The sequence below is a fragment of the Oncorhynchus masou genome, chromosome 23 (genome assembly GCF_036934945.1).
Source record: "Oncorhynchus masou masou isolate Uvic2021 chromosome 23, UVic_Omas_1.1, whole genome shotgun sequence".
In the NCBI taxonomy this organism is placed as follows: Eukaryota; Metazoa; Chordata; class Actinopteri; order Salmoniformes; family Salmonidae; genus Oncorhynchus; species Oncorhynchus masou.
The window spans coordinates 42,423,399-42,450,151 of NC_088234.1; the positions used below are offsets into that span (position 1 = coordinate 42,423,399).

General features: G+C 45.2%; 1 protein-coding gene across 1 annotated transcript in view; it reads left to right on the forward strand.

Moving 5' to 3' along the window:
• The window catches only part of dntt (deoxynucleotidyltransferase, terminal), a 166,359-nt gene that overhangs the window by 70,073 nt on the left and 69,533 nt on the right, over positions 1 to 26,753 (forward strand). Inside the window, exon 7 of the mRNA XM_064932166.1 lies at positions 23,282 to 23,414. Coding sequence (XP_064788238.1) covers positions 23,282 to 23,414 — 133 coding nt within the window. The remainder of the gene's footprint in view (positions 1 to 23,281; positions 23,415 to 26,753) is intronic.

The following is a 26,753-nucleotide window of genomic DNA, read 5'->3' on the forward strand; positions in this document are numbered from 1 at the left end:
CGTTCTCGAGTGCTACAATGGGATTCTTCTCGAAATTAACTGGGCATCCAGAGGTTAATCGGACACTGGAGGTCCCGAGGCGAAAATTCTGGTGGCCCAACATGATTGAGAATGTGAGATCCTTTGTTGCGGCCTGTTCCACCTGTGCCCGAAGCAAGTCCTCACGACAACGACCGGCTGGGTTTCTCCAACCTCTGCCCATCCCCAGCTGGCCCTGGTCCCACCTGTGTCAGGATTTGGCCAGGGTTGTTCCGGGTTTTGGTCACTAGATGCCCCCATTGTTCTTTTTGACCTTATGTTTTTTCCCTTGTTCCCCATTATTATTTGCACCTGTGCCTCGTTTACCCTGATTGTATTTAAACCCTTAGTTTCCCTCAGTTCTGTGCTCTGTGTTTGTATGTTAGCACCCAGCCCTAGTGTTCTGTGTATTCTTGTCGTTTCCGGTGGATGCTCTTGTGGAATTCTGTTTTTGTTTTCGAGTATCTCTTGAGGCTTTTTTGTGCTATTCCTACCACCTTTTGGATTTGCCATTTTTTGTATTGAAGGACTTCTCCTTTTTACTTTATTAAATACACCGTCTTAAGTACTGCTGTGTCTGCCTCATCTTCTGGGTTCTGCTGACTATTCGTGGCTCAGTTGGTTAAGTGACTGTTTCTCACTCCGGAGACCCAGGTTCGTAACCGGGTCCTGACAGAAACACAGAGCCAAAAATGAACCCAGAGGCAGCCAGTTCCCAGGACCTTTTTGCCATGCTGTCCCACCACCAGGAGACTGTCCAACGCCACGAAGCCGCCCTGGTTCAGCAAGAGGCCTTAATGGCTAGACATTCTCATCTTCTGTCGGAGATGCTGACTTCCATTAAGCAAATATCTGATCGTCTTACCCCGGCAACAGTTCCCGTCCCAGTACCTCAGATTCACGTACCCATGGCAGTTAACCCCCTGGCTGAACCTCGTCTTCCACCTCCCCAACGGTTCTCAGGTGATCCAAGTGCTTGTAAAGGGTTTCTCACCCAATGTTCTCTCTCCTTTGAGCTACAACCCTCGTCGTTTTCCACCGACCGGTCTAAGATCGCTTATATCATCACCCTGCTGTCGGAAAAAGCCCTGGCCTGGGCTACTGCTGTGTGGGATGCCCATAGTTCCTGCTGTGCCAGCTACTCTGCCTTTGCTGAGGAATTCAAACGAGTGTTTCAAGGCCCAAGCAGTGGTTCTGACTCAGCCAAACAGCTCCTGACTCTCCACCAAGGTTGGCGCAGCGTGACGGACTATGCCATCCAGTTCCGCACGGTGGCAGCATCAAGTGGCTGGAACAACGAGGCGCTCACGGTGTGCTTTCTGAAAGGCCTTTCCGACACTATCCAAGATGAACTGGCCACTCGGGAACCACCGGACAATCTCGAGTCCCTGATCAAGTTGGCCTCACGCATTGACCAGCGTCTGAGAGAGAGAGAACTCAACCGTAGACCTCTAGCCCCTATCAGTCCCAGCTCCGAGTCCCCACCTTTATCCTCGCTGGCTCCATCGGAACCCATGCAGATTGGACGCATCTCCCAGGCTGAGAGAGACCGCCGGATGAGGGAGCGACGCTGTCTATATTGCAGCAAACCGGGCCATTTCCGTTCCACGTGTCCCGGGCTCAGGGAAACGCTCTGTCCCGTACAGACCGGGGGAACTGTAACGGGAAACATAACCTCCTCCCATCCGTCCAACTCCCGTCTGCTCATTCCAGTCACCCTCTCCTGGGACAACCACAAGCTTCACCTTCAAGCCTTGGTAGACTCTAGAGCCGCAGGTAACTTCATGGATGGTGTCTGGGCGACGGAGAATGGCGTTCCCTCTGAACCTCTAAGTGAACCCATGAGGGTCACTACATTGGATGGAAGCCCTTTGGGATCTGGACTTGTCACTCATGTCACTACCTCCTTGCGACTTTCAGTTTCACAACACCAGGAATTAATGAACTTTCATTTGATCTCCTGTTCCGAGTTCCCTCTCGTCCTTGGATACCCCTGGCTTCACAGCCATAACCCTCACATCGACTGGTCTGTGGGCACTATCAAGCAGTGGGGTCCTACGTGCCAAGCTACTTGTATTTTCCAGAATTCCCCGAGTTCTACTCCCGAGTCTTTAGAATCCATCGACCTGACCCGAGTTCCCGAGTGTTACCATGACCTCAAACTGGTGTTTAGCAAACAGAGGGCCACCATGCTACCACCCCATAGACCTTACGATTGCCCCATCGACCTGTTTCCGGGCACTTGCCCCCTAGGGGTCGGATCTTTTCCCTATCTCCACCCGAACGAGCTGCTATGGATACCTACATCAAGGACGCTCTGGAAGCAGGCCTCATGCGTCCATCCACCTCCCGGCGGGAGCAGGGTTTTTTCTTTGTGGCCAAGAAAGACGGTGGATTACGTCCTTGCATCGACTACCGGGGACTCAATGCCATAACCGTCCGTAACCGTTACCCGCTACCCCTTATGGCCACAGCCTTGAGCTGCTCCAGGAAGCAGTTGTTTTCACTAAGCTTGACCTGCGGAACGCATACCATCTTGTGCGGATCAGACCTGGTGACGAGTGGAAGACCGCTTTCAACACGCCTACTGGTCACTATGAATACTTGGTGATGCCCTTCGGCCTGACCAACGCCCCAGCGGTGTTCCAAGCACTCATAAACGATGTGCTGAGGGATATGCTTAACATATTTGTGTTCGTTTACTTGGATGACATCCTCATCTTTTCGAGCTCCCTTCAAGAACACACTAAGCATGTCAGACAAGTACTCAAACGCCTCCTGGACAGCCATCTGTACGTTAAGCCGGAAAAATGTGAATTCCATTCATCCCGAGTACAATTCCTGGGATTTGTAGTGGAACCCGGTCGAGTCCAAATGGACCCCAGGAAGGTAGGGGCGGTAGCGGATTGGCCCACCCCCAAATCCGTTAAGGAAGTTCAGCGTTTCCTGGGCTTCACAAACTTTTACCGCAAGTTCATCAAGAACTTCAGCTTGGTGGCAGCCCCTCTCTCAGCTTTAACCAAGGGTGGCAATGCAAGGTTTTTGTGGGGAAGAGAAGCTGAGACGGCCTTCCAAGGACTCAAGCAGCGCGTTCTCTCTGCTCCCATCCTGATACTACCGACCACGGATGAACCATTTGTGGTGGAGGTAGACGCATCAGAGGTTGGTGTTGGAGCTGTCCTGTCTCAGAGGGTGAAGACAAGAAGCTTCATCCGTGCGCTTTCTTCTCACACCGGCTTACCCCGACTGAGAGGAACTACGATGTGTGGGATCGTGAACTCCTAGCGGTTAAGATGGCATTGAAGGAATGGAGACACTGGCTCGAGGGGCTTCTCACCCGTTTCAAGTGCTTACGGACCACAAAAATCTGGAGTATATCCAGCAGGCGAAGCGGTTGAACTCTAGACAAGCTAGATGGTCTCTTTTCTTCAATCGATTCCAGTTTATCCTCACCTATCGGCCCGGGTCGAAGAATCTCAAACCGGATGCCCTGTCCCGAGTCTACGCTCCTGCCATTCGAGATGACACGGACATGCCTGTCCTTCCTGCTGCTAAGATTGTGGCTCCGATCTCGTGGCAAGTTGAGGATACCGTGAGACGTGCTCAAGCTAGCGAACCGGACCCGAAAGGAGGTCCTGCCAATCGGTTGTTTGTCCCCAAGGCAGTGAGGACTCAGGTCCTTCTGTGGGGGCACTCCTCTCGCCTCACCTGTCATCCGGGCGTAGGTCGCACCTTGGAGTTCATCCAGCGTAAGTTCTGGTGGCCTACCATAAGAGAAGACGTTGCCACTTTCGTCAATGCCTGTCCCGTGTGCTGCCAGGGCAAATCTTCTCACCTCCGCCCTCAAGGACTCCTTCACCCTTTACCTGTTCCCCACAGACCCTGGTCCCATATCTCATTGGACTTTATTACTGGACTTCCTCCATCCCATGGCAATACTACTATCCTAGTCATAATCGACAGGTTTTCAAAGGCGGCCAGGTTCGTCCCTCTGACTAAGTTACCTTCTGCCAAGGAAACGGCTGAGTTGGTAATTAATCATGTGTTCCGAGTCTTCGGCATTCCTCAAGATATGGTTTCTGACAGAGGTCCCCAGTTCGCCTCAAGGTTTTGGAAGGCCTTCTGCCAACTCATGGGGGCTTCTGCCAGTCTATCTTCAGGGTACCATTCGGAGTCCAACGGCCAAACAGAGAGGATGAATCAAGAGCTGGAAACCACCCTCCGATGTATGACTCGTGACAACCCGTCCACATGGTCATCCTTTATTGTTTGGGCCGAATACGCGCACAACACCTTGCGCTCCTCCTCCACTGGTATGTCCCCGCACGAGTGTCAGTTTGGCTATGCTCCTCCATTGTTCCCGGACCAGGAGGCAGAAGTCAGAGTGCCTTCAGCCTTGAAGTTCGTCAGACACTGTCGGCTTATGTGGAGGAAGACCCGTCTTAATCTTATGCGTTCCTCACAGAGGTACCAACAACAAGCCAACAGACGTCGCCGTCCCGGGCCTACCCTGCGCCCCGGCCAGAGAGTCTGGCTCTCCACAAGAGACTTACCTCTACGGGTGGAGTCTCGCAAGCTGTCCCAAAAATACATCGGTCCCTTCAAGGTTGCCAGGAGAGTTAACCCAGTTTCTTATCGCCTACACTTACCCAGATCCCTTAAGATTAATCCCACATTTCACATTTCATTGTTAAAACCTGTTGTTTTTCTCCCCTTGTCCCGGCAGACAGACCTCCCCCTCCGCCTTGTGTCATTGGAGGCCAGCCGGCTTATACCGTCCATCGGATACTGGATTCCCGCCGGGTGCAGCGGTCCTGGCAGTATCTGGTGGACTGGGAAGGCTACGGTCCCGAGGAGCGCTCCTGGGTTCCTGCCAAAGACATCCTGGACCCTGACCTCATTCGTCAGTTCAGGGCCCTCCACCCTGAGAGAGCTGGTAGGAACGTCAGGAGCCGTTCCTAGGGGGGGGGGATTCTGTCAGGATTTGGCCAAGGTTGTTCCGGGTTTTGGTCACTAGATGCCCCCATTGTGCTTTTTGACCTTATGTTTTTTCCCTTGTTCCCCATTATTATTTGCACCTGTGCCTCGTTTCCCCTGATTGTATTTAAACCCTTAGTTTCCCTCATTTCTGTGCTCTGTGTTTGTATGTTAGCACCCAGCCCTAGTGTTCTGTGTAATCTTGTCGTTTCCGGTGGATGCTTTTGTGGAATTCTGTTTTTGTTTTCGAGTATCTCTTGAGGCTTTTTTGTGCTATTCCTACCACCTTTTGGATTTGCCATTTTTTGTATTGAAGGACTTCTCCTTTTTACTTTATTAAATACACCGTCTTAAGTACTGCTGTGTCTGCCTCATCTTCTGGGTTCTGCTGACTATTCGTGGCTCAGTTGGTTAAGTGACTGTTTCTCACTCCGAAGACCCAGGTTCGTAACCGGGTCCTGACAACCTGTCCGTAGACTTAATCACAGGGATACCTCCATCCAAAGTCTAACCACTAGTTTTCCCATTTAAAAGGAAAAGAGGCCTGTAAGGGACCAGGACGACTGATCTGTGTAAAGGAAAGAATGAATGGGGCCATGTATCGTGAAATTTTGAGTGAAAACCTCCTTCCATCAGCAAGGCCATTGAAGATGAAACGTGGCTGGGTCTTTCAGCATGACAATGATCCCAAACACACCGCCCGGGCAACAAAGGAGCGGCTTCGTAAGAAGCATTTCAAAGTCCTGGAGTGGCCTAGCCAGTCTCCAGATCTCAACCCCATAGAAAATCTTTGGAGGGAGTTGAAAGTTCGTGTTGCCCAGCAACAGCCCCAAAACATCACTGCTCTAGAGGAGATGTGCATGGAGGAATGGACCAAAATACCAGCAACAGTGTGTGAAAACCTTGTGAAGACTTACAGAAAACATTTTACCTCTGTCATTGCCAACAAAGGGTATTGTGTTATGAACTTGAGTGAAGACCCAAAAGCGGTTTTAACAGAAAACAGAGTTCTTTAATGAAAATACAGGAATGGCATAAATCCTCTTCCAACGTTGTCAGCGGAACAAAAGAACGTTAGTATAGTGCAGGATGCTCCAGCCAGGCAGACTCCGACAGGACAGGACAAGGTGGAAGCAAACGAGACGACAGCTTGCTTCTGGCATCAAAAAACACAAATAAGAATCAGACACTGAAAGTAGCAGGAACAGAGAAAGAAATAGAGACCTAATCAGAGGGGGAAGAGAGAACAGGTGGGGAAGAGTGAAAGAGCTAGTTAGGGCAGATGTAGAACAGCTGAGGAATGAGAGACAGAGAAGGTAACCTAAAAAGACCAGCAGAGAGAGAGAATGAAGAGAAAGGACAGGAACAGACATAACAAGACATGACAGTACCCCCCCCACTCACCGAGCGCCTCCTGGCGCACTCGAGAGGAAACCTGGCGGCAACGGAGGAAATCATCGATCAGCGAACGGTCCAGCACGTCCCGAGAGGGAACCCAACTCCTCTCCTCAGGACCGTACCCCTCCCAATCAACTAGGTACTGATGACCACGGCCCCGAGGGCGCATGTCCAAAATCTTACGAACCCTGTAGATGGGTGCGCCCTCGACAAGGATGGGGGGGGGGGACGAGCGGGGGCGCGAAGAACGGGCTTAACACAGGAGACATGGAAGACCGGGTGAACGCGACGAAGATAGCGGGGAGAAGATGTCGCACTGCGACAGGATTAATGACCTGGGAAATACGGAACGGACCAATGAACCGCGGGGCCAACTTGCGAGAAGCTGTCTTAAGGGGAAGGTTCTGAGTGGAGAGCCATACTCTCTGACCGCAACAATATCTAGGACTCTTGGTCCTACGCTTATTAGCGGCCCTCACAGTCTGCGCCCTATTACGGCAAAGTGCCGACCTGACCCCCTTCCAGGTGCGCTCGCAACGCTGGACAAAAGCCTGAGCGGAGGGGACGCAGGACTCGGCGAGCTGAGATGAGAACAGCGGAGGCTGGTACCCGAGGCTACACTGAAAAGGGGATAGACCGGTAGCAGACGAGGGAAGCGAGTTGTGGGCGTACTCTGCCCAGGGGAGCTGTTCTGACCAAGACGCAGGGTTACGAAAAGAAAGACTGCGTAAAATGCGACCAACAGTCTGATTGGCCCGTTCGGCTTGACCGTTAGACTGGGGATGAAAGCCGGACGAGAGACTGACGGAAGCCCCAATCAAACGGCAAAACTCCCTCCAAAATTGAGACGTGAACTGCGGACCTCTGTCGGAAACGACGTCAGACGGAAGGCCATGAATTCGGAAAACATTCTCGATAATGATCTGAGCCGTCTCCTTAGCAGAAGGGAGCTTATCGAGAGGAATGAAATGAGCCGCCTTAGAGAATCTATCGACAACCGTAAGAATAACTGTCCTCCCCGCTGATGAAGGCAGTCCGGTGACAAAATCTAAAGCGATGTGAGACCACGGTCGAGAGGGAATGGGAAGCGGTCTGAGACGGCCGGCAGGAGGAGAGTTCCCAGATTTAGTCTGCGCGCAGACCGAACAAGCGGCGACAAATCGACGCGCGTCACGTTCCCGAGTGGGCCACCAGAAACGCTGGCGAATGGAAGCGGCGTACCCGAACGCCGGGGTGGCCGGCTAACTTGGCAGAGTGGGCCCACTGAAGAACGGCCGGACGAGTAGGAACGGGAACGAACAGAAGGTTCCTAGGACAAGCTCGCGGCGACGGAGTGTGAGCGAGTGCTTGCTTTACCTGCCTCTCAATTCCCCAGACAGTCAACCCGACAACACGCCCCTCAGGGAGAATCCCATCGGGGTCGGTGGAGACCTCAGAAGAACTGAAGAGACGAGATAAAGCATCAGGTTTGGTGTTTTTTGAGCCCGGACGATAAGAAATAACAAACTCGAAACGAGCGAAAAACAGAGCCCAACGAGCCTGACGCGCATTAAGTCGTTTGGCTGAACGGATGTACTCAAGGTTCCTATGGTCAGTCCAAACGACAAAAGGAACGGTCGCCCCCTCCAACCACTGTCGCCATTCGCCTAGGGCTAAGCGGATGGCGAGCAGTTCAGCGATTACCAACATCATAGTTACGTTCTGACGGCAATAAGCGATGAGAGAAAACGCGCAAGGATGGACCTTGCCGTCAGAGAGAGAGCGCTGAGAAAGAATGGCTCCCACGCCCACCTCTGACGTCAACCTCAACAACAAACTGTCTAGAGATGTCAGGTGTAACAAGAATAGGTGCGGATGTAAAACGATTCTTAAGAAGATCAAAAGCTCCCTGGGCGGAAACGGACCACTTAAAGCACGTCTTAACAGAAGTAAGGGCTGTGAGAGGAGCTGCCACCTGACCGAAATTACGGATGAAACGACGGTAGAAATTAGCGAAGCCCAGAAAGCGCTGCAGCTCGACGCGTGACTTAGGAACGGGCCAATCAATGACAGCCTGGACCTTAGCGGGATCCATCTTAATGCCCTCAGCGGAAATAACGGAACCGAGAAAAGGGACAGAGGCGGCATGAAAAGTGCACTTCTCAGCCTTCACATAAAGACAGTTCTCCAAAAGGCGCTGGAGGACGCGTCGCACGTGCTGAACATGAATCGGGAGAGACGGTGAAAAAATCAGGATATCGTCCATGTAAACGAAAACAAAAATGTTCAGCATGTCTCTCAGGACGTCGTTAACTAGTGCCTGAAAGACAGCTGGAGCGTTAACGAGGCCGAAAGGAAGAACCCGGTATTCAAAGTGCCCTAACGGAGTGTTAAACGCCGTCTTCCACTCGTCCCCCTCCCTGATGCGCACGAGATGGTAGGCGTTACGAAGGTCCAATTTGGTGAAAAACCTGGCTCCCTGCAGGATCTCGAAGGCTGAAGACATAAGAGGAAGCGGATAACGATTCTTAACAGTTATGTCATTCAGCCCTCGATAATCCACGCATGGGCGCAGGGACCCGTCCTTCTTCTGAACAAAAAAAAACCCAGCTCCGGCGGGGAGGAGGAGGAGACTATGGTACCGGCGTCGAGCGAAACCGACAAATAATCCTCGAGAGCCTTACGTTCGGGAGCCGACAGAGAGTATAATCTACCCCGGGGGGAGTAGTTCCCGGAAGGAGATCAATACTACAGTCATACGACCGGTGTGGAGGGAGAGAAGTGGCCTTGGAACGACTGAACACCGTGCGCAGATCGTGATACTCCTCCGGCACCCCTGTCAAATCGCCAGGCTCCTCCTGTGAAGAAGAGACAGAGGAAACAGGAGGGATAGCAGACATTAAACAGGTTACATGACAAGAAACATTCCAGGATAGGATAGTATTACTAGACCAATTAATAGAAGGGTTATGGCGTACTAGCCAGGGATGACCCAAAACAACAGGTGTAAAAGGTGAACGAAAAATTAAAAAAGAAATGGTTTCGCTATGATTACCAGAGACAGTGAGGGTTAAAGGCAGCGTCTCACGCTGAATCTTGGGGAGAGAACTACCATCTAAAGCGAACAAGGCCCTGGGCTCCCCTAACTGTCTGAGAGGAATGTCATGTTCCCGAGCCCAGGTCTCGTCCATAAAACAGCCCTCCGCCCCAGAGTCTATCAAGGCACTGCAGGAAGCAGATGAACCGGGCCAGCGGAGATGGACCGGAAAGGTAGTGCGTGATCCAGAAGGAGAGCCTGAGTAGTTGCGCTCACCAGTAGCCCTCCTCTTACTGATGAGCTCTGGCCTTTTACTGGACATGAGGTGACAAAATGACCAGCGGAGCCGCAGTAGAGACAGAGGCGATTGGTGATTCTCCGTTCCCTCTCCTTGGCCGAGATGCGAATACCCCCAGCTGCATAGGCTCAGCATCCGAGCCGGCGGAGGAGGGTGGCAGTGATGCGGCAGGTGGCAGTGATGTGGAGAGGGGAGCAACGGAGAACGTGAGCTCCTTTCCACGAGCTCGGCGACGAAGATCAAACCGTCGCTCTATGCGAATAGCGAGAGCTATTAAGGAGTCAGACTGGAAGGAACCTCCCGGGAGAGGATCTCATCCTTAACCTCGACGTGGAGACCCTCCAGAAAACGAGCGAGCAAAGCCGGCTCGTTCCAGTCACTGAGGCAGCGAGTGCGAAACTCAATAGAATAATCCGTTATGGATCTATTCCCCTGACATAGGGAAGACAGGGCCCTGGAAGCCTCCTCGCCAAAAACAGAACGGTCAAAAACCCGTATCATCTCCTCCTTAAAGTCCTGATACTGGTTAATACACTCAGCCCTCGCCTCCCAGACTGCCGTGCCCCACTCACGCCCCGTCCGGTAAGGAGAGAAATGACGTAGGCGATGCGGGCTGCGCTCCTGGAGTAAGTGTTGGGCTGGAGAGAGAACACCACATCACACTGAGTGAGGAATGAGCGGCACTCAGTGGGCTCCCCAGAGTAACACGGCGGGTTGTTGATCCTGGGCTCCGGCGACTCGGAAACCCTGGAAGTGGGCGGTGGATCGAGTGGAGTTGGTGAACCCGTCTTGTGAGGTCGGAGACTTGGACGGCCAGGGTCTCAACGGCATGTTGAGCAGCAGACAATTCCTCCTCGTGTCTGCCTAGCATCGCTCCCTGGATCTCGACGGCGGAGTGAAAAGGGTCCGGAGCCGCTGGGTCCATTCTTGGTCTGATTCTTCTGTTATGAACTTGAGTGAAGACCCAAAAGCGGTTTTAACAGAAAACAGAGTTCTTTAATGAAAATACAGGAATGGCATAAATCCTCTTCCAACGTTGTCAGCGGAACAAAGAACGTTAGTATAGTGCAGGATGCTCCAGCCAGGCAGACTCCGACAGGACAGGACAAGGTGGAAGCAAACGAGACGACAGCTTGCTTCTGGCATCAAAAAACACAAATAAGAATCAGACACTGAAAGTAGCAGGAACAGAGAAAGAAATAGAGACCTAATCAGAGGGGAAGAGAGAACAGGTGGGGAAGAGTGAAAGAGCTAGTTAGGGCAGATGTAGAACAGCTGAGGAATGAGAGACAGAGAAGGTAACCTAAAAAGACCAGCAGAGAGAGAGAATGAAGAGAAAGGACAGGAACAGACATAACAAGACATGACATATTGAGATAGACTTTTGTTATTGACCAAATACTTATTTTCCACCATAATTTGCAAATAAATTCATTAAAAATCCTACAATGTGATTTTCTGGATTTTTCCCCCTCATTTTGTCTGTCATATTTGAAGTGTACCTATGATGAAAATTACAGGCCTCTCTCTTCTTTTTAAGAGGGGGAACTTGCACAATTGGTGGCTGACTAAATACTTTTTTGCCCCACTGTCTCTGTAATATCTGCATAAGTACAAAGGATGTCACCAGTTGTTACACAGCCTTTAGCTATTTAAAGTGATGTGTAACTTTATAGATACCAATGAGCAAGTTGTATATAATTACGTATTACTCATTAACAAGTGAAAATACCTACAAACAAAAAAATAAGCTTCTATTTTAGTCAGCTTTATTGCAACATGTAAAAAATACCTTACATTTCTTACAAAATAACGAGGGTTTTTATCATTAGATCAATAATTAAATTAATTAGATTAAACAAAGATATAGGCCTACTTAGTAACATGAAAATAACTATTCCAGTGGTGACTCAAATCTGTAGCCTACAGTATTGTGAGTAGCCTAGATAGCTAGCTAATTTAGAAAAATGGGATTGTCTTTTTCTTCCCTTTTTAACATTACAAGTAACAATGGACGTCGAGAACTCTGTCTCTGACTCTGTCTTCATCTGTTCATTTCTTGTCAGCATTTCCCATCCTAGAGTCTGAGACCTTGTGGGAATCTGTGGTAAAGAAGAAGAGTGTGTGACAATTTAGCATAGACACTCTACATTACCCCTAGTTATCATCATCATGAGTTCTATAGTTAAGGCGTAAAGGTAACTACCTAACTAGTTGTTGTGTTATCCAGCTAGCAATAATGTAGCCCTTGATCATGACTTTCAGTTCCATTACATTACACATAAGAGTAATTTGACGAAGGCGTCTTCTGTATGGGGGAGTTTTGTTAAGAGCCCCGAAGGCTCGTGTGAACATTAACATGCATCACTTGCAGTATGGTTTTGGAAGGACCATATCTTTCACATTTATAGTGTTAGGGTTAGGGTTCCAAGATGCCCATAACTCAATTTTACAATGCGTGTTTTCATTGAAAACAGACATAAGACAGTTTTGGTCTACCTGTGCAAATTAGCTATCTGTGTCTCCTAACACCTGTGTGTAAACGGAAGGAGGACTCCACAAACGGGGTGTCACTGAAAAATATTGTCAACTGCAACTGTGTTGAAACCGGTTAAAACCGTGTAAGTGTGTGTTTTGCATTTGTGAAATTATTTTGATGTGATACTAAAATGGCGGGATGTATGTTCCTAGAACCGTACCGCAATTGAGAATCGATTCACGTTTAGATGGAGTATTTGGTGGTTTGACTTCCAGAGCCAAATCACCTTTTAACAGAACATGTAAGGTCCTTGGACTATAAGGAGTAACGTTACGCATGTTTAGTCCATTATTGGGCTGGCAATAATATAACTTGTGTTGACACAAGTAGCTAGCTAAAGTTAACATGCTGGGTGTGTTTCACGTACTGTAATACCCTTGGGGTACAGATACTCTGAGAACAAGATTCAGGGAAGATAAGACCATTGAGCCAAGCTATATTTAGCTAGCTAGTTATCTAGAGGGTAGCGACCATATAATATTTGCCAGCTTTAGGTAGCTAGCTAGCTGATCAAGGCTAGAAAACTAGCTAGCTAGCTAGCTAGCATGCTAGCTAATCCAAAAAAACACAACAAATTTTATTCAATCAATCAAATTTAGCCGATGTCACAAAGTGCTGTACATAAACTCAGCCTAAAACCCCAAACAGCAAACAGTGCAGATGTAGAAGCACGGTTCCGTAGCCGCAGGAAGAACAGTTGAAACTGGAGCAGCAGCATGACCTGGTGGACTGGGAACAGCAAGGAGCTATCAGGCCAGATAGTCCTGGGGCATGGTCCTAGAGCTCAGGTCCTCAGAGAGAAAGAGAGAGAGAGAGAGAGAGAGAGAGAGAGAGAGAGTGAGAATTAGAGGGAGCATACTTAAGTTCAAACAGGACACCAGAGGAGACAGGAGAAATACTACAGATATAACAGACTGACCCTAGCCCCCCAACACATAAACTATTGACGCATGGAAGAGCACCAGTAAGCCAGTGACAAAGCCCCCGTAATAGGGCTAGATGCAGAGCATCCCAGTGGAGAGTGGGTAACTGGCCAGGCAGAGATACAGTGCCTTGTGAAAGTATTCGGCCCCCTTGAACTTTGCGACCTTTTGCCACATTTCAGGCTTCAAACATAAAGATATAAAACTGTATTTTTTGTGAAGAATCAACAACAAGTGGGACACAGTCATGAAGTGGAACGACATTTATTGGATTTTTTTTTAACAAATCAAAAACTGAAAAATTGGGTGTGCAAAATGATTCAGCCCCTTTACTTTCAGTGCAGCAAACTCTCTCCAGAAGTTCAGTGAGGATCTCTGAATGATCCAATGTTGACCTAAATGACTAATGATGATAAATACAATCCACCTGTTTGTAATCAAGTCTCCGTATAAATGCACCTGCACTGTGATAGTCTCAGAGGTCCGTTAAAAGCGCAGAGAGCATCATGAAGAACAAGCAACACACCAGGCAGGTCCGAGATACTGTTGTAAAGACGTTTAAAGCCGGAATTGGATACAAAAAGATTTCCCAAGCTTTAAACATCCCAAGGAGCACTGTGCAAGCGATAATATTGAAATGGAAGGAGTATCAGACCACTGTAAATCTACAAAGACCTGGCCGTCCCTCTAAACTTTCAGCTCATACAAGGAGAAGACTGATCAGAGATGCAGCCAAGAGGCCCATGATCACTCTGGATGAACTGCAGAGATCTACAGCTGAGGTGAGAGACTCTGTCCATAGGACAACTATCAGTCGTATATTGCACAAATCTGGCCTTTATGGAAGAGTGGCAAGAAGAAAGCCACTTCTTAAAGATATCCATAAAAAGTGTCGTTTAAAGTTTGCCACAAGCCACCTGGGAGACACACCAAACATGTGGAAGAAGGTGCTCTGGTCAGATGAAACCAAAATTGAACTTTTTGGCAACAATGCAAAACGTTATGTTTGGCGTAAAAGCAACACAGCTCATCACCCTAAACACAACATACCCACTGTCAAACATGGTGGTGGCAGCATCATGGTTTGGGCCTGCTTTTCTTCAGCAGGGACAGGGAAGATGGTTAAAATTGATGGGAAGATGGATGGAGCCAAATACAGGACCATTCTGGAAGAAAACCTGATGTAGTCTGCAAAAGACCTGAGACTGGGACGGAGATTTGTCTTCCAACAAGACAATGATCCAAAACATAAAGAAAAATCTACAATGGAATGGTTCAAAAATAAACATATCCAGGTGTTAGAATGGCCAAGTCAAAGTCCAGACCTGAATCCAATCGAGAATCTGTGGAAAGAACTGAAAACTGCTGTTCACAAATGCTCTCCATCCAACCTCACTGAGCTCGAGCTGTTTTGCAAGGATGAATGGGAAAAAATGTCAGGCTCTCGATGTGCAAAACTGATAGAGACATACCCCAAGCGACTTACAGCTGTAATCGCAGAAAAAGGTGGCGCTACAAAGTATTAACTTAAGGGGGCTGAATAATTTTGCACGCCCAATTTTTCAGTTTTTGATTTGTTAAAAAGTTTGAAATATCCAATAAATGTCGTTCCACTTCATGATTGTGTCCCACTTGTTGTTGATTCTTCACAAAAAAATACAGTTTTATATCTTTATGTTTGAAGCCTGAAATGTGGCAAAAGGTCGCAAAGTTCAAGGGGGCTGAATACTTTCGCAAGGCACTGTAGCAAGGGCGGTTGGCAGCTCCAGTGCCTTTCTGTTCACCTTCACACCCCTGGGCCAGACTACACTCAATCATAGGACCTACTGAAGAGATGAGTCTTCAATAAAGACTTAAAGGTTGAGACTGAGTCTGTGTCTCTCACATGGATAGGCAGACCATTCCATAAAAATTGAGCTCTATGGGAGAAAGCCCTTCCTCCAGCTGTTTGCTTAGAAATTCTAGGGACACAGTGAAATGAAGCCTGCGTCTTGTGACCGTAGCTTATGTGTAGGTATGTACGACAGGACCAAATCAGAAAGATAGGTAGGAGCAAGCCCATGTAATGCTTTGTAGGTTAGCAGTAAAACCTTAAAATCAGCCCTAACCTTAACAGGAAGCCAGTGTAGAGAGGCTAGCCCTGGAGTCATATGATCAAAGTCTGTTCTGTACATGGTAACTAGCTGACCACCTGCACTGATTCTCTACACACACACACACACACACACACACACACACACACACACACACACACACACACACACACACACACACACACACACACACACACACACACACACACACACACACACACACACACACACACACACACACACACACACACACACACACACAGTATATATACAATCATGCTACACACACATCACAGCAGCTACTACCAGACTCATTATTATTACTAAATACTGCACAATTTACACCAAAAACCAGTGTAAATATTGGACAATAAATTGTGCGATCCTTTATTATACTTACTGTATGCTAAAATGTTTATTCTATTCTACTGAGACATTTAGTTTATGTTCTTATTCTTATCTTTCATTTGTTTTTATTGTTGAGGTATAAAGAACTGGAGACTGATTCCAAGATGTTTTCTAGGTAGTCTACTCACGTTCGCATACACCGATGCATGGACTGTCTATATCCGGGTCCAACATCACATGCACACATGCAAACAACAGGCATTGGATGAAAATAAAATGTTAATATCTTTGGCTGTGAGTGATGGAAAACAAAATCGGCCTCAGCGATAATTATTTGAAAAATTCAAGAAATGTTTTGTGCACAAAGGTGATGACTAAAGTGTCTTATTAAGAATTTTCTAATCTGACTTTATTTCTAATCTGACTCTGTGGCCATTTATGGAAATTATCTTTCTGGGCTGGGCATCAATTCAGCTGCAGTACCAAGGCAAGACTGTTGGAAGTAAGCATTTTTGTTGGACAGTGTGTCCCGTGTGTATCCTAATAAAACTTGAAACATAGAGATGAGAGGCGAGGAGAGAGGGCAGTGTAAATCAGGGGAGAGAAAATAACATTTTGTATTACATGAATTGAAAGCGATAGTTTTTGAGCTTCCATTAGGTCATAGTCCATTTTGGGGTTAAGAGAGGTTTAGCATTCTCTGTCGCTTTAGAGTAGTTTATGTGAAAGAGCTACCTGGAATAGTAACTTTTTCTTAGCAATACTTCAAAGTTCTTATATGAAATACCCATGACTGCCAACTTGGGAGAGTAGAGGAGAAAGATAGAGAGGCGAGTATAGTAGGGCAGGTCAGGCGAGATAAAATAGCATATTCCTTAGTGTCACATGAATTGTGAGTTATACCTGTATACTCTCAGAAGAGAGGGTAGTTAGTACAAAGAAAGGGTTCTTCATTTTGTCGCTGTAGGGCAACCCTTTTTTGGGCTGTGGAGAAGCTTTTTGTTTCGTAAAAAAAAAATCCTTTGTATAACTATTTGTATGGTTCTTCATTGCATTGTTAGAACCAGAGGGTTCTTTATTACACTGTTGAACATTTTCCAGCTACTGGTTGCAGTGAAAATATGGTAAATATTCAAAAAGCAACTGTATTTTCAGAGTTGGATTAAGGTATTTTTGCTGTAAGGGACAGTATCCTTCTGTATTCTGATAACCTGGAAGTAATCCTCACTTGGGATTTGAACTCACAACCTCTCAGTTGCTATTGACCTTTCCTGCACACCCCCGAACCAATAGAGTTTCTGTCATTTGTCCCAATGGGGTTCCATTTAGAACTATCTCATGAAGAACCCTCTGGTTCCAGGTAGAACCAATAACAGGCTCTACAGTTATACTTATAGGATACTTCAGATGTGTTAATGGCACACACTGTTAGGTACTCGCATGGTATGGGTCGGTATCTTTATGGGTAAATGTGTGCAAAATCTAATATATTGGGACATTTTTCTACCCAATATATTCAATATAAGATACAATCATTACTGCACTCATTAGCATATTTACAGGCATGGTCTAAAATATGTTGGATTTGTGCCAACCATTAGTGGAAGCGTTGTACAAATTTAAGTGGAATTATCATTATATTGATAAAGTTTGAGCAACTAATTTCTCTACTCCCAGTTCTGCAATCTTTGTAATAGCTTGTAAAAATCAAGAGCTGCACTGAACCTCGACACCGGGACAGTTGTTGCTAACGTGTGCTCATGTGACTAGAATGACTTTATAAAAAACAGCCAACTGTCTGTGACATAGACATTTCTTATATGGGCAGAAAGCTTAAATTAACTGCAGTGTCCAATTTTCAGTAGCTATTACAATGAAAAAATACCATGCTATTGTTTGAGGAGAGTGCACAACAACAAAACACTTTTATTAAGGCAACTGGTTTGATAATTCACCGCTGAAGGTAAATAATGTACTTACATTCAGTAATCTTTCTCTGATTTGTCATCCTGAGGGTCCCAGAGATAACATGTAGCATAGTTTAGTTTGATGAAATCCCATTTTTATGTTAAAATGTAGGAGCTGGTAGTTTGAACCCCTTCCACAAACTTCAACGTGTTTCCTTTCAAATGGTATCAAGAACATGCATATCTTTGCTTCAGATCCTGAGCTACAGGCAGTTATATTTGGGTATATCAGTTTAGGCAGAATTATTTTAAAGGGTACGGTCCTTTAAGAGGTTGAGGTTACTGTGCATTTTGAGATTAAACTTAATGGCAGTTGGTCACAAGGAAGTTTGTGTTTATTTTTGAATAATGTACTGTGAGTTTGCTGCAAGTACCCTACCTTCAGAAAGTATTCAACAAATCATCAATCATTTGTATTTATTTATAAGCCCTTTTTGCATCAGCAGATCTCACCAAGTGCTTATACATACCTAAAACCTCAAACAGCAAGCAATGCAGATGTAGAAGCATGGTGTCTAGGAAAAACTCCCTATAAAAGGCAGGAACCAAGGAAGAAACCTAGAGAGGAACCAGGCCCTGAGGTGTGACCAATCCTCTTCTGGCTGTGCTGAGTGGAAATTATAAGAGTGCATGGCCATTAAGGCCAGAGGCGTTCTTCAAGATGTTCAACTGTTCATAGATGACCAGCAGGGTCAAATAATACTCATAGTGGTTGTAAAATGTACAACAGGTCAGCACCTCAGGAGCAAATATCAGTTGGCTTTTCATAGCCGATCATTCAGAGGTCGAGAAAGAAGGTGCTGTATAGAGGGAGAGAGAGAAAAAGGGGGAGAGAGAGAGAGAGGGGTCAAAAACAGCAGGTACGGGACAAGGTAGCACGTCCGATGAACAAGTCAGGGTTCCATAGTCGCCGGCAAAACAGCAGAAACTAGATCAGCAGCACGACCAGGTGGACTGGGGACGGGGATAGCAAGGAGTCATCAGGCCAGGTAGTTCTGAGGCATGGTCCTAGGGCTCAGGTTCTCGGGTGGGGAGAGACAGCGAGAGCGAGAGAGAGATGGAAGACAGAAAGAGAATTAGAGGGAGCATACTTAACTTCTTATGGCTGCAGGGGCAGTATTGATTAGCTTGGATGAGAGGTGCCCATAGTAAATGGCCTGCTCCTCAGTCATAGTGCTAATATTAGCATATTATTATTCGTTTCTAGAACTGTTTGAATTATGTCTGTGAGTATAACAGAACTCATATTGCAGGCAAAAACCTGAGAAATTCCACTTCCTGTTTGGATTTTTTTCTGGCGGTGGCAGATTTTCAACCAAGCGCTCATTGAAATTACAGCGAGATATGGATGAGCTTTCACTTCCTATGCCTTCCACTAGATGTCAACATCTAATGTGAAGGGGTTTGAATGAGACAGGAGATAGTCACCACTGCCACGAGTTGACCATGCTTTCACCATGCGTGTTCACAGGGGAAGGGCCTGCGTTCCACCGGTCATCTGAAATCATTCTAATTCTCCGGTTGGAACGTTATTCAAGATGTATGTAAACAACATTCTAAAGATTGATTCAGTACATCGTTTGAGATGTTTCTACTCACTGTTACGGAACTTTTGGACATTTCGTCATGTGATAGTGGACGCGCTTTGTGACATTGAAATTGTTACAAACATGCTAACCAAAGTAGCTAATTGGACATAAATAATGGACATTTTCGAACAAATCAAGCATTTATAGGGGACCTGGGATTCCTAGGACTGCATTCTGATGAAGTTCATCAAAGATAAGGAAACATTTATCATGTATTTTCTGGTTTCTGTTGACTCCAACATGGCGGCTAATTTGGCTATTGTTCTGAGCTCCGTCTCAGATTATTGCATGGGTTGCTTTTTCTGTAATGTTTTTTGAAATCTGACACAGTGGTTGCATTAAGGAGAGGTATATCTATAATTCCATGTGTATAACTTGTATTATCATCTACATTTATGAGTATTTCTGTTGAAACAATGTGGCTATGCAAAATCACTTGATGTTTTTGGAACTAGTGAATGTAATGCGCCAATGTAAACTATTTTTTTATATAAATATGAACTTTATAAAACAAAACATGCATGCATTGTGTAACATGAAGTCCTATGAGTGTAATCTGATGAAGCTAATTCAAGGTTAGTGATTCATTTTATCTCTATTACTGCTTTTTGTGACTGCTATATTTCGCTGGAAAATGGCTGTGCTTATTGTGGTTTGGTGGAGACCTAACATAATCATTTGTAGTGCTTTCGCTGAAAAGCCTATTTGAATTCGGACACTTTGTTGGGATTAATGACAAGATTAACTTTAAAATGATATAAGACACAAATGTTTTAGGAATTGTAATTATGAGATTTCTGTGGTTTGAATTTGGCGCCCTCTATTTTCACTGGGAGTTGTCATATCGATCCCGGTAGTGGGATTGCAGCCATGACAAGTTCAATTCACACAGAACACCAGATAAGGCAGGAAAATTTCACCAGATAGAACAGACTGATCCTAGCCCCCGGGTATATAGACTATTGCAGCATAGCCCAGCCCCCACACCACTAAAGGGAAATCAACAGACCACCAACTTACAGTACTACTCTGAGCCAAGGTTGAGAACAGCCCACGAAGATCTCCTCCATGGCACAAGCTGGAGGGGACGCAAAACCAGACAGGTAGATCACGTAAGTGCCTCAACCCACTCAAGTGAAGTATAACGAAAAAAGCCTGGCACGACGTGACGCACCCCTCCTAGAGACGGCATGGAAGAGCACTAGTAAGCCAGTGACTCCCCAGTAATAGGGTCAGAGGCAGAGAATCCCAGTGGAGAAAAGGGAGCCGGCCAGCCAGAGACAGCAAGGGTGGTTCGTCACCCCAGAGGCTTGCCGTTCACCTTCACACCGCTGGGCCAGACTACAGTCAATCATAGGACCTACTGGAGAGATGAGTTTTCAGTAAAGACGTAAAGGTCGAGACAGAGTCTGCGTCAGATTTTTGCAATGTTGACTTCTTCCACATTTTGTTGAGTTACAGTCTGAATTTAAAATGGATTAAATTGAGATCACTGGCCTACACACAATACCCCATAATGTCAAAGTGGAATTATGATTTTAGAAGTATTTTCAAATTAATAATAAATGAAAAGTTGAAATGTCTTGAGTCAATAAGTATTCAATCCCTTTGTTATGGCAAGCTTAAATAAATTCAGGAGTGCTTAAAACGTGCTTAAAAAGTCACATAAAAGTTGCTTGAACTAACTTTATGAGCAATAACATTGTTTAACAGGATTTTTGTGTGACTACCTCATTGCTTTACCCCACACATTACAATTATCTGTAAGGTTCCTCAGTCGACTAGTGAATTTCCAACACAGATTTAACCACAAAGACCAGGGAGGTTTTCCAATGTCTCGCAAAGAAAGGCACCTATTGGCAGATTGGTAAGAATAAAAAAGCAGACATTGAATATCCCTTTGAGTATTAACTACACTTTGGATGGTATATCAATACACCCAGTCACTACAAAGATACAGACGTTCCTCCTAACTCAGTTGCCAGAGAGGAAGGACAGTGCTCAGGGATGAGGTTGTTGGTGACTTTAAAACTGTTACATATTTTATTGGCTGTGATAGGACAACACTTAGGAGTAGGGATCAACAACATTGTAGTTACTCCACAATACTAACCAAAATAACAGAGTTAGAAGAAGGAATATGTACAGAATAAAATACAGTATTCCAAAACAATAAGTCACTAAAGTAAAACTGCAGAAAAATGTGGCAATTTTTTAAACTTTATGTCCTTAATACAAAGTGTACTGTTTGGGGCAAATCCAACACGGTGGTGGCTGCATCATGTTATGGGTATTCTTGTCATCGGCAAGGACTAGGGAGTTTTTGGTTATAAAAAGAAACTGAAGAAAGCTAAGCACAGGCAAAATCATAGAGGAAAACTTTCCAACAGACACTGGGAGACAAACATACCTTTCATCAGGACAATAACCTAAAACACAAGGCCAAATATACCCTGGTCTTGCTCACCAGGACGACATGGATTGTTCCTGAGTGGTCTAGTTACAGTTTTGACTTAAATTGATTTGAAAATCTATGGCAAGACTTGAAAATGGCTCTCTAGTAATGATCAGCAGCTAACGTGACAGAGCTTGAAGAATTTAAAAAATAATAATGTGCAAATATTGTACAATCCAGGTGTACAAAGCTTAGAGACTTACACAGAAAGACTCACAGCTGTAATTGCTGCCAAAGGTGATTCTAACATGTATTGACTCAGGGGTGTGAATACTTATGTATTTGATATTCAATACATTTTGTAAAAAATATATAAATACATTTTATCATTGTGAGGAAAAACATGCATTTAAGCCATTTTGAATTCAGGCTGTAACACAACAAAATGTGGAATAAATCAAAATGTATTAACACTTTCTGTAGCTTCTGTAGTTATTCTAAAATTCACAGTAACTTTCTGTGGCTGGTTTGTGGCACCCTCACTTACCTGATGGTGTGGCAGGATGGTCAGTTTGTTGTCAAACCAGAAAGAATGCTTAGTAGTACTTTCCTGCTGTCAAATGACCTTCTGGCCTCATGGGTGGAATGTAATTCATATTTTTAAACATTTCTTGGTAAACATGATTTTTTTAAATCTGGTGTTTCCATGTCAAACTGTTTTGTTATATTTCAGTCTTGTGTGAAGTATTTAAAGTGTAATATTGGGACGTAAACTCAAAATGTAATACTTTTCAACTCTGGGATGATACAGGTGTCTTCTTTTTTAAAGCCCAAAACCATATGTTTGACTAGGAAACACTCTGTGTGACCCTGATTTAGCCCACTGCAGTAAGATGACAGTGGGGCTCTTTATCACATTCTCTGACAAATACAGCAGAACTGACAGTGTTAAAAGACATGCTCAACCTTTGACAACATAATCATCAACCACGTAAACTGGTACAACACTTCCACTGACGCTTGGCACAAATACACAAAATTCAGTAACTTGTTGTTGTTTACTGTACTTTCACTGCAACCGGTAGACTGTAGGGTACTGTAAAACTACAGGAACTTTAACAGTGTAGCATTTCATGCCATAAAGGAAAACATGGTGGAGAGGGAAAGAACAGGATGGTTCATCACAGCAATAAAGAACCCTTCCTGAAATGCAAAACAATTGTTACACATATTATGTCACTCTGATCCCTGACAAAGAACCCCCCCCCAACAATTTTCTTTTAGCATGTACTCCTTGAACATCAACTAGCTGATATTCCCACTCTTTTTAGGGCTGAGAGAGCTTTAGCACTTCAGTGTATATTGTTAAATGCATCCGCATGCATGACACATTTTATTTGCACATTAGTGTGCCATGCAGCATAATCAGTTTTAAACCGAACGTTTTAAACATATACAATATATTCCATGCCGTAATCTTCATATTAAAAAGCTACAATATTCACAAAGTATATGGGTTATACTTAGGAAAATGTTTTAAAGATTTGTGATTCTAGTTTTCATATGAAAAATGACAGGTAAATTACTGGTACATTTTGAAAGTTACTGTGAATATTACCTGCCTTTGCAACCCTATATATAGTCCACAATGCGGATGCTACTGTAACTATTGTCCACTTCAGATAGACAGCTCATAGTGCTCTTTATATTTTCCCCTCAGGTTTCCTGTATTACAGGGACATCTCCAAGGCTGTCAGTAAAGCCGAGGCCAAAGCACTTAGAAGCATCATTGAAGAGACTGCCCATTGGATCGCACCCGATTCTATACTGGCTCTGACAGGTGGCTTTCGCAGGTACAGTACAACTCTTATCTCAGCTTGTCAGTGTGGATGTATTTGTGTATGTTATTGAGTTTGAAACAGTGCGCCATTGCAACGGTCGTAGTCTTAGTTTCTTGTTGTTTTCATTCTACACATGACAGACATGGTTCTTTTGTTCCTGCCACGCAAGAGAGAAGAGTGTGGACAGAGGCATCAATCGTGTGTTACACTACAGTCATTACATTCAGCATCTAAACCAATGTCACTTACATGACACTACCATGTTCACAAATGAACGGCTATATTAACTTCAAAGGCCAGCTAGGCGGGTACAACGTGGGTCCATTTGTTCACATCCTGCGCCATCACTTTCTCTTCATGTCAGTTTCCTTTGTGCTCTATTTGTGTGTGGCACAGTGTGCTTCAGTGAGCTCCAAGCACTGGGCTCTATGGTATTGTAAAAATGTTGCCATGACTGGTGGCGGTGTGTGGTTAAATAATGCATGAGCAGTCTGGCAATAAGGACGTGCGCCTCTCTTCTCTACAGGAGTGACAGGCCTTCTGCTGCTTCGTCAACAGTCTGTTCCACTTATATCTCTTATAGCTCTTTCTGATCTCTCTTCGTTCCGCAACCATCGCTCTCTTTCTTTCTGTATTGCAGGTTGGGCCATTTCTTGTCCTGACTCATGCACCGGAGTGTCACGCTCGTTGAAATGAGCGGACCAAGGTGCAGCGTGCATAGAGTTCCACGTGTTTATTAAAATGACATTCGCCAACAAAAACAATAAACCAGCCAAACGAAACGTGACGACTGCATTGCTGACAGGCACTACACGAAAACAAGATCTCACAAACTAAAGTTGGAAAAAAGGCTGTCTAAGTATGATCCCAAATCAGAGACGACGATAGATGCAGCTGCCTCTGACCGGGAACTATACCCGGCCAACAAAGAGATAAAAAAACTAGAATGCCCACCCCCGACCTAACCAAATAGAGAAATAAAAAAGGCTCTCTAAGGTCAGGGCGTGACATGAAGGCATGCTCTGCAGAGTGGTCATTAGCTGCCACAGTCACAAAGTCATAAAATCTGTTTTTTTTAACCTAACCCTCACCTTAAAGGCCCACCTTAGAGGAAGTTGCCACAATATATTTAGAGTAATTCCTGTCCTACAACAAAATTTCTTGTTTATGTTTCACCTCGAAGACTGACGCAGGCTGGTAATACATATTCAGGAATTGGGGGTGGGAACGTTGTGGTGATTTTCACATTTAGCAGAGAAATAACAATATATAGGCCACTCACTGACAGCTGTCAGTGTAACTAGCTAGCATGCTAACCTTAGCAAGCTAATGAAAGTTATGTGAACACCATTTCAGTTAAGACAGGCATACGAGCTGTTGACATGTTGAGGGTTGAGATTTGTCTGACTCTTGCCATTTTATAATTCCATTGAAACAGTGTCGGATTCCAGACGTCATTCATATTTGGAAACACACACAGACATGATCAAATAGCTATATTCTTCGTTCTCTCTGTTATCATTTCAGCAAGCTAACTAGCTACATATCAGTACATTATCTAGATTGTGCAGCTATATATCAATGTATTGTCTAAATTGCACAGCTATACTGTATATCAATATACTATCTAAATTGTGCAGCTATATATCAATGCATTATCTAAATTGCGCACCTATATATCAATGCATTATCTAAATTGTGCAGCTATTTATTTTAATTTAATTTTTTTATTTCACCTTTATTTAACCAGGTAGCAAGTTCTCATTTACAATTGCGACCTGGCCAAGATAAAGCAAAGCAGTTTGACACATACAACGACACAGAGTTATACATGGAGTAAAACAAACATACAGTCAATAATACAGTATAAACAAGTCTATATACGATGTGAGCAAATGAGGTGAGATAAGGGAGGTAAAGGCAAAAAAAGGCCATGGTGGCAAAGTAAATACAATATAGCAAGTAAAACAATGGAATGGTAGATTTGCAGTGGAAGAATGTGCAAAGTAGAAATAAAAATAATGGGGTACAAAGGAGCAAAATAAATAAATAAATAAAATAAATACAGTAGGGAAAGAGGTAGTTGTTTGGGCTAAATTATAGGTGGGCTATGTACAGTTGCAGTAATCTGTGAGCTACTCTGACAGTTGGTGCTTAAAGCTAGTGAGGGAGATAAGTGTTTCCAGTTTCAAAGATTTTTGTAGTTCGTTCCAGTCATTGGCAGCAGAGAACTGGAAGGAGAGGCGGCCAAAGAAAGAATTGGTTTTGGGGTTGACTAGAGAGATATACCTGCTGGAGCATGTGCTACAGGTGGGAGATGCTATAGTGACCAGCGAGCTGAGATAAGGGGGGACTTTACCTAGCAGGGTCTTGTAGATGACATGGAGCCAGTGGGTTTGGCGACGAGTATGAAGCGAGGGCCAGCCAACGAGAGCGTACAGGTCTCAATGGTGGGTAGTATATGGGGCTTTGGTGACAAAACGGATTGCACTGTGATAGACTGCATCCAATTTGTTGAGTAGGGTATTGGAGGCTATTTTGTAAATGACATCGCCGAAGTCGAGGATTGGTAGGATGGTCAGTTTTACAAGGGTATGTTTGGCAGCATGAGTGAAGGATGCTTTGTTGCGAAATAGGAAGCCAATTCTAGATTTAACTTTGGATAGGAGATGTTTGATATGGGTCTGGAAGGAGAGTTTACAGTCTAACCAGACACCTAGGTATTTGTAGTTGTCCACGTATTCTAAGTCAGAGCCGTCCAGAGTAGTGATGTTGAACAGGAGGGCAGGTGCAGGTAGAGATCGTTGAAGAGCATGCATTTAGTTTTACTTGTATTTAAGAGCAATTGGAGGCCACGGAAGGAGAGTTGTATGACATTGAACCTTGTCTGGAGGGTTGTTAACACAGTGTCCAAAGAAGGGCCAGAAGTATAGAGAATGGTGTCGTTTGTGTAGAGGTGGATCAGAGACTCACCAGCAGCAAGAGCGACATCATTGATGTATGCAGAGAAGAGAGTCGGTCCAAGAATTGAACCCTGTGGCACCCCCATAGAGACTGCCAGAGGTCCGGACAGCAGACCCTCCGATTTGACACACTGAACTCTATCAGAGAAGTAGTTGGTGAACCAGGCGAGGCAATCCATTGAGAAACCAAGGCTGTCGAGTCTGCCGATGAGGATGTGGTGATTGACAGAGTCGAAAGCCTTGGCCAGATCAATGAATACGGCTACACAGTAATGTTTCTTATCGATGGCGGTTAAGATATCGTTTAGGACCTTGACCGTGGCTGAGGTGCACCCATAACCAGCTCTGAAACCAGATTGCATAGCAGAGAAGGTATGGTGAGATTCGA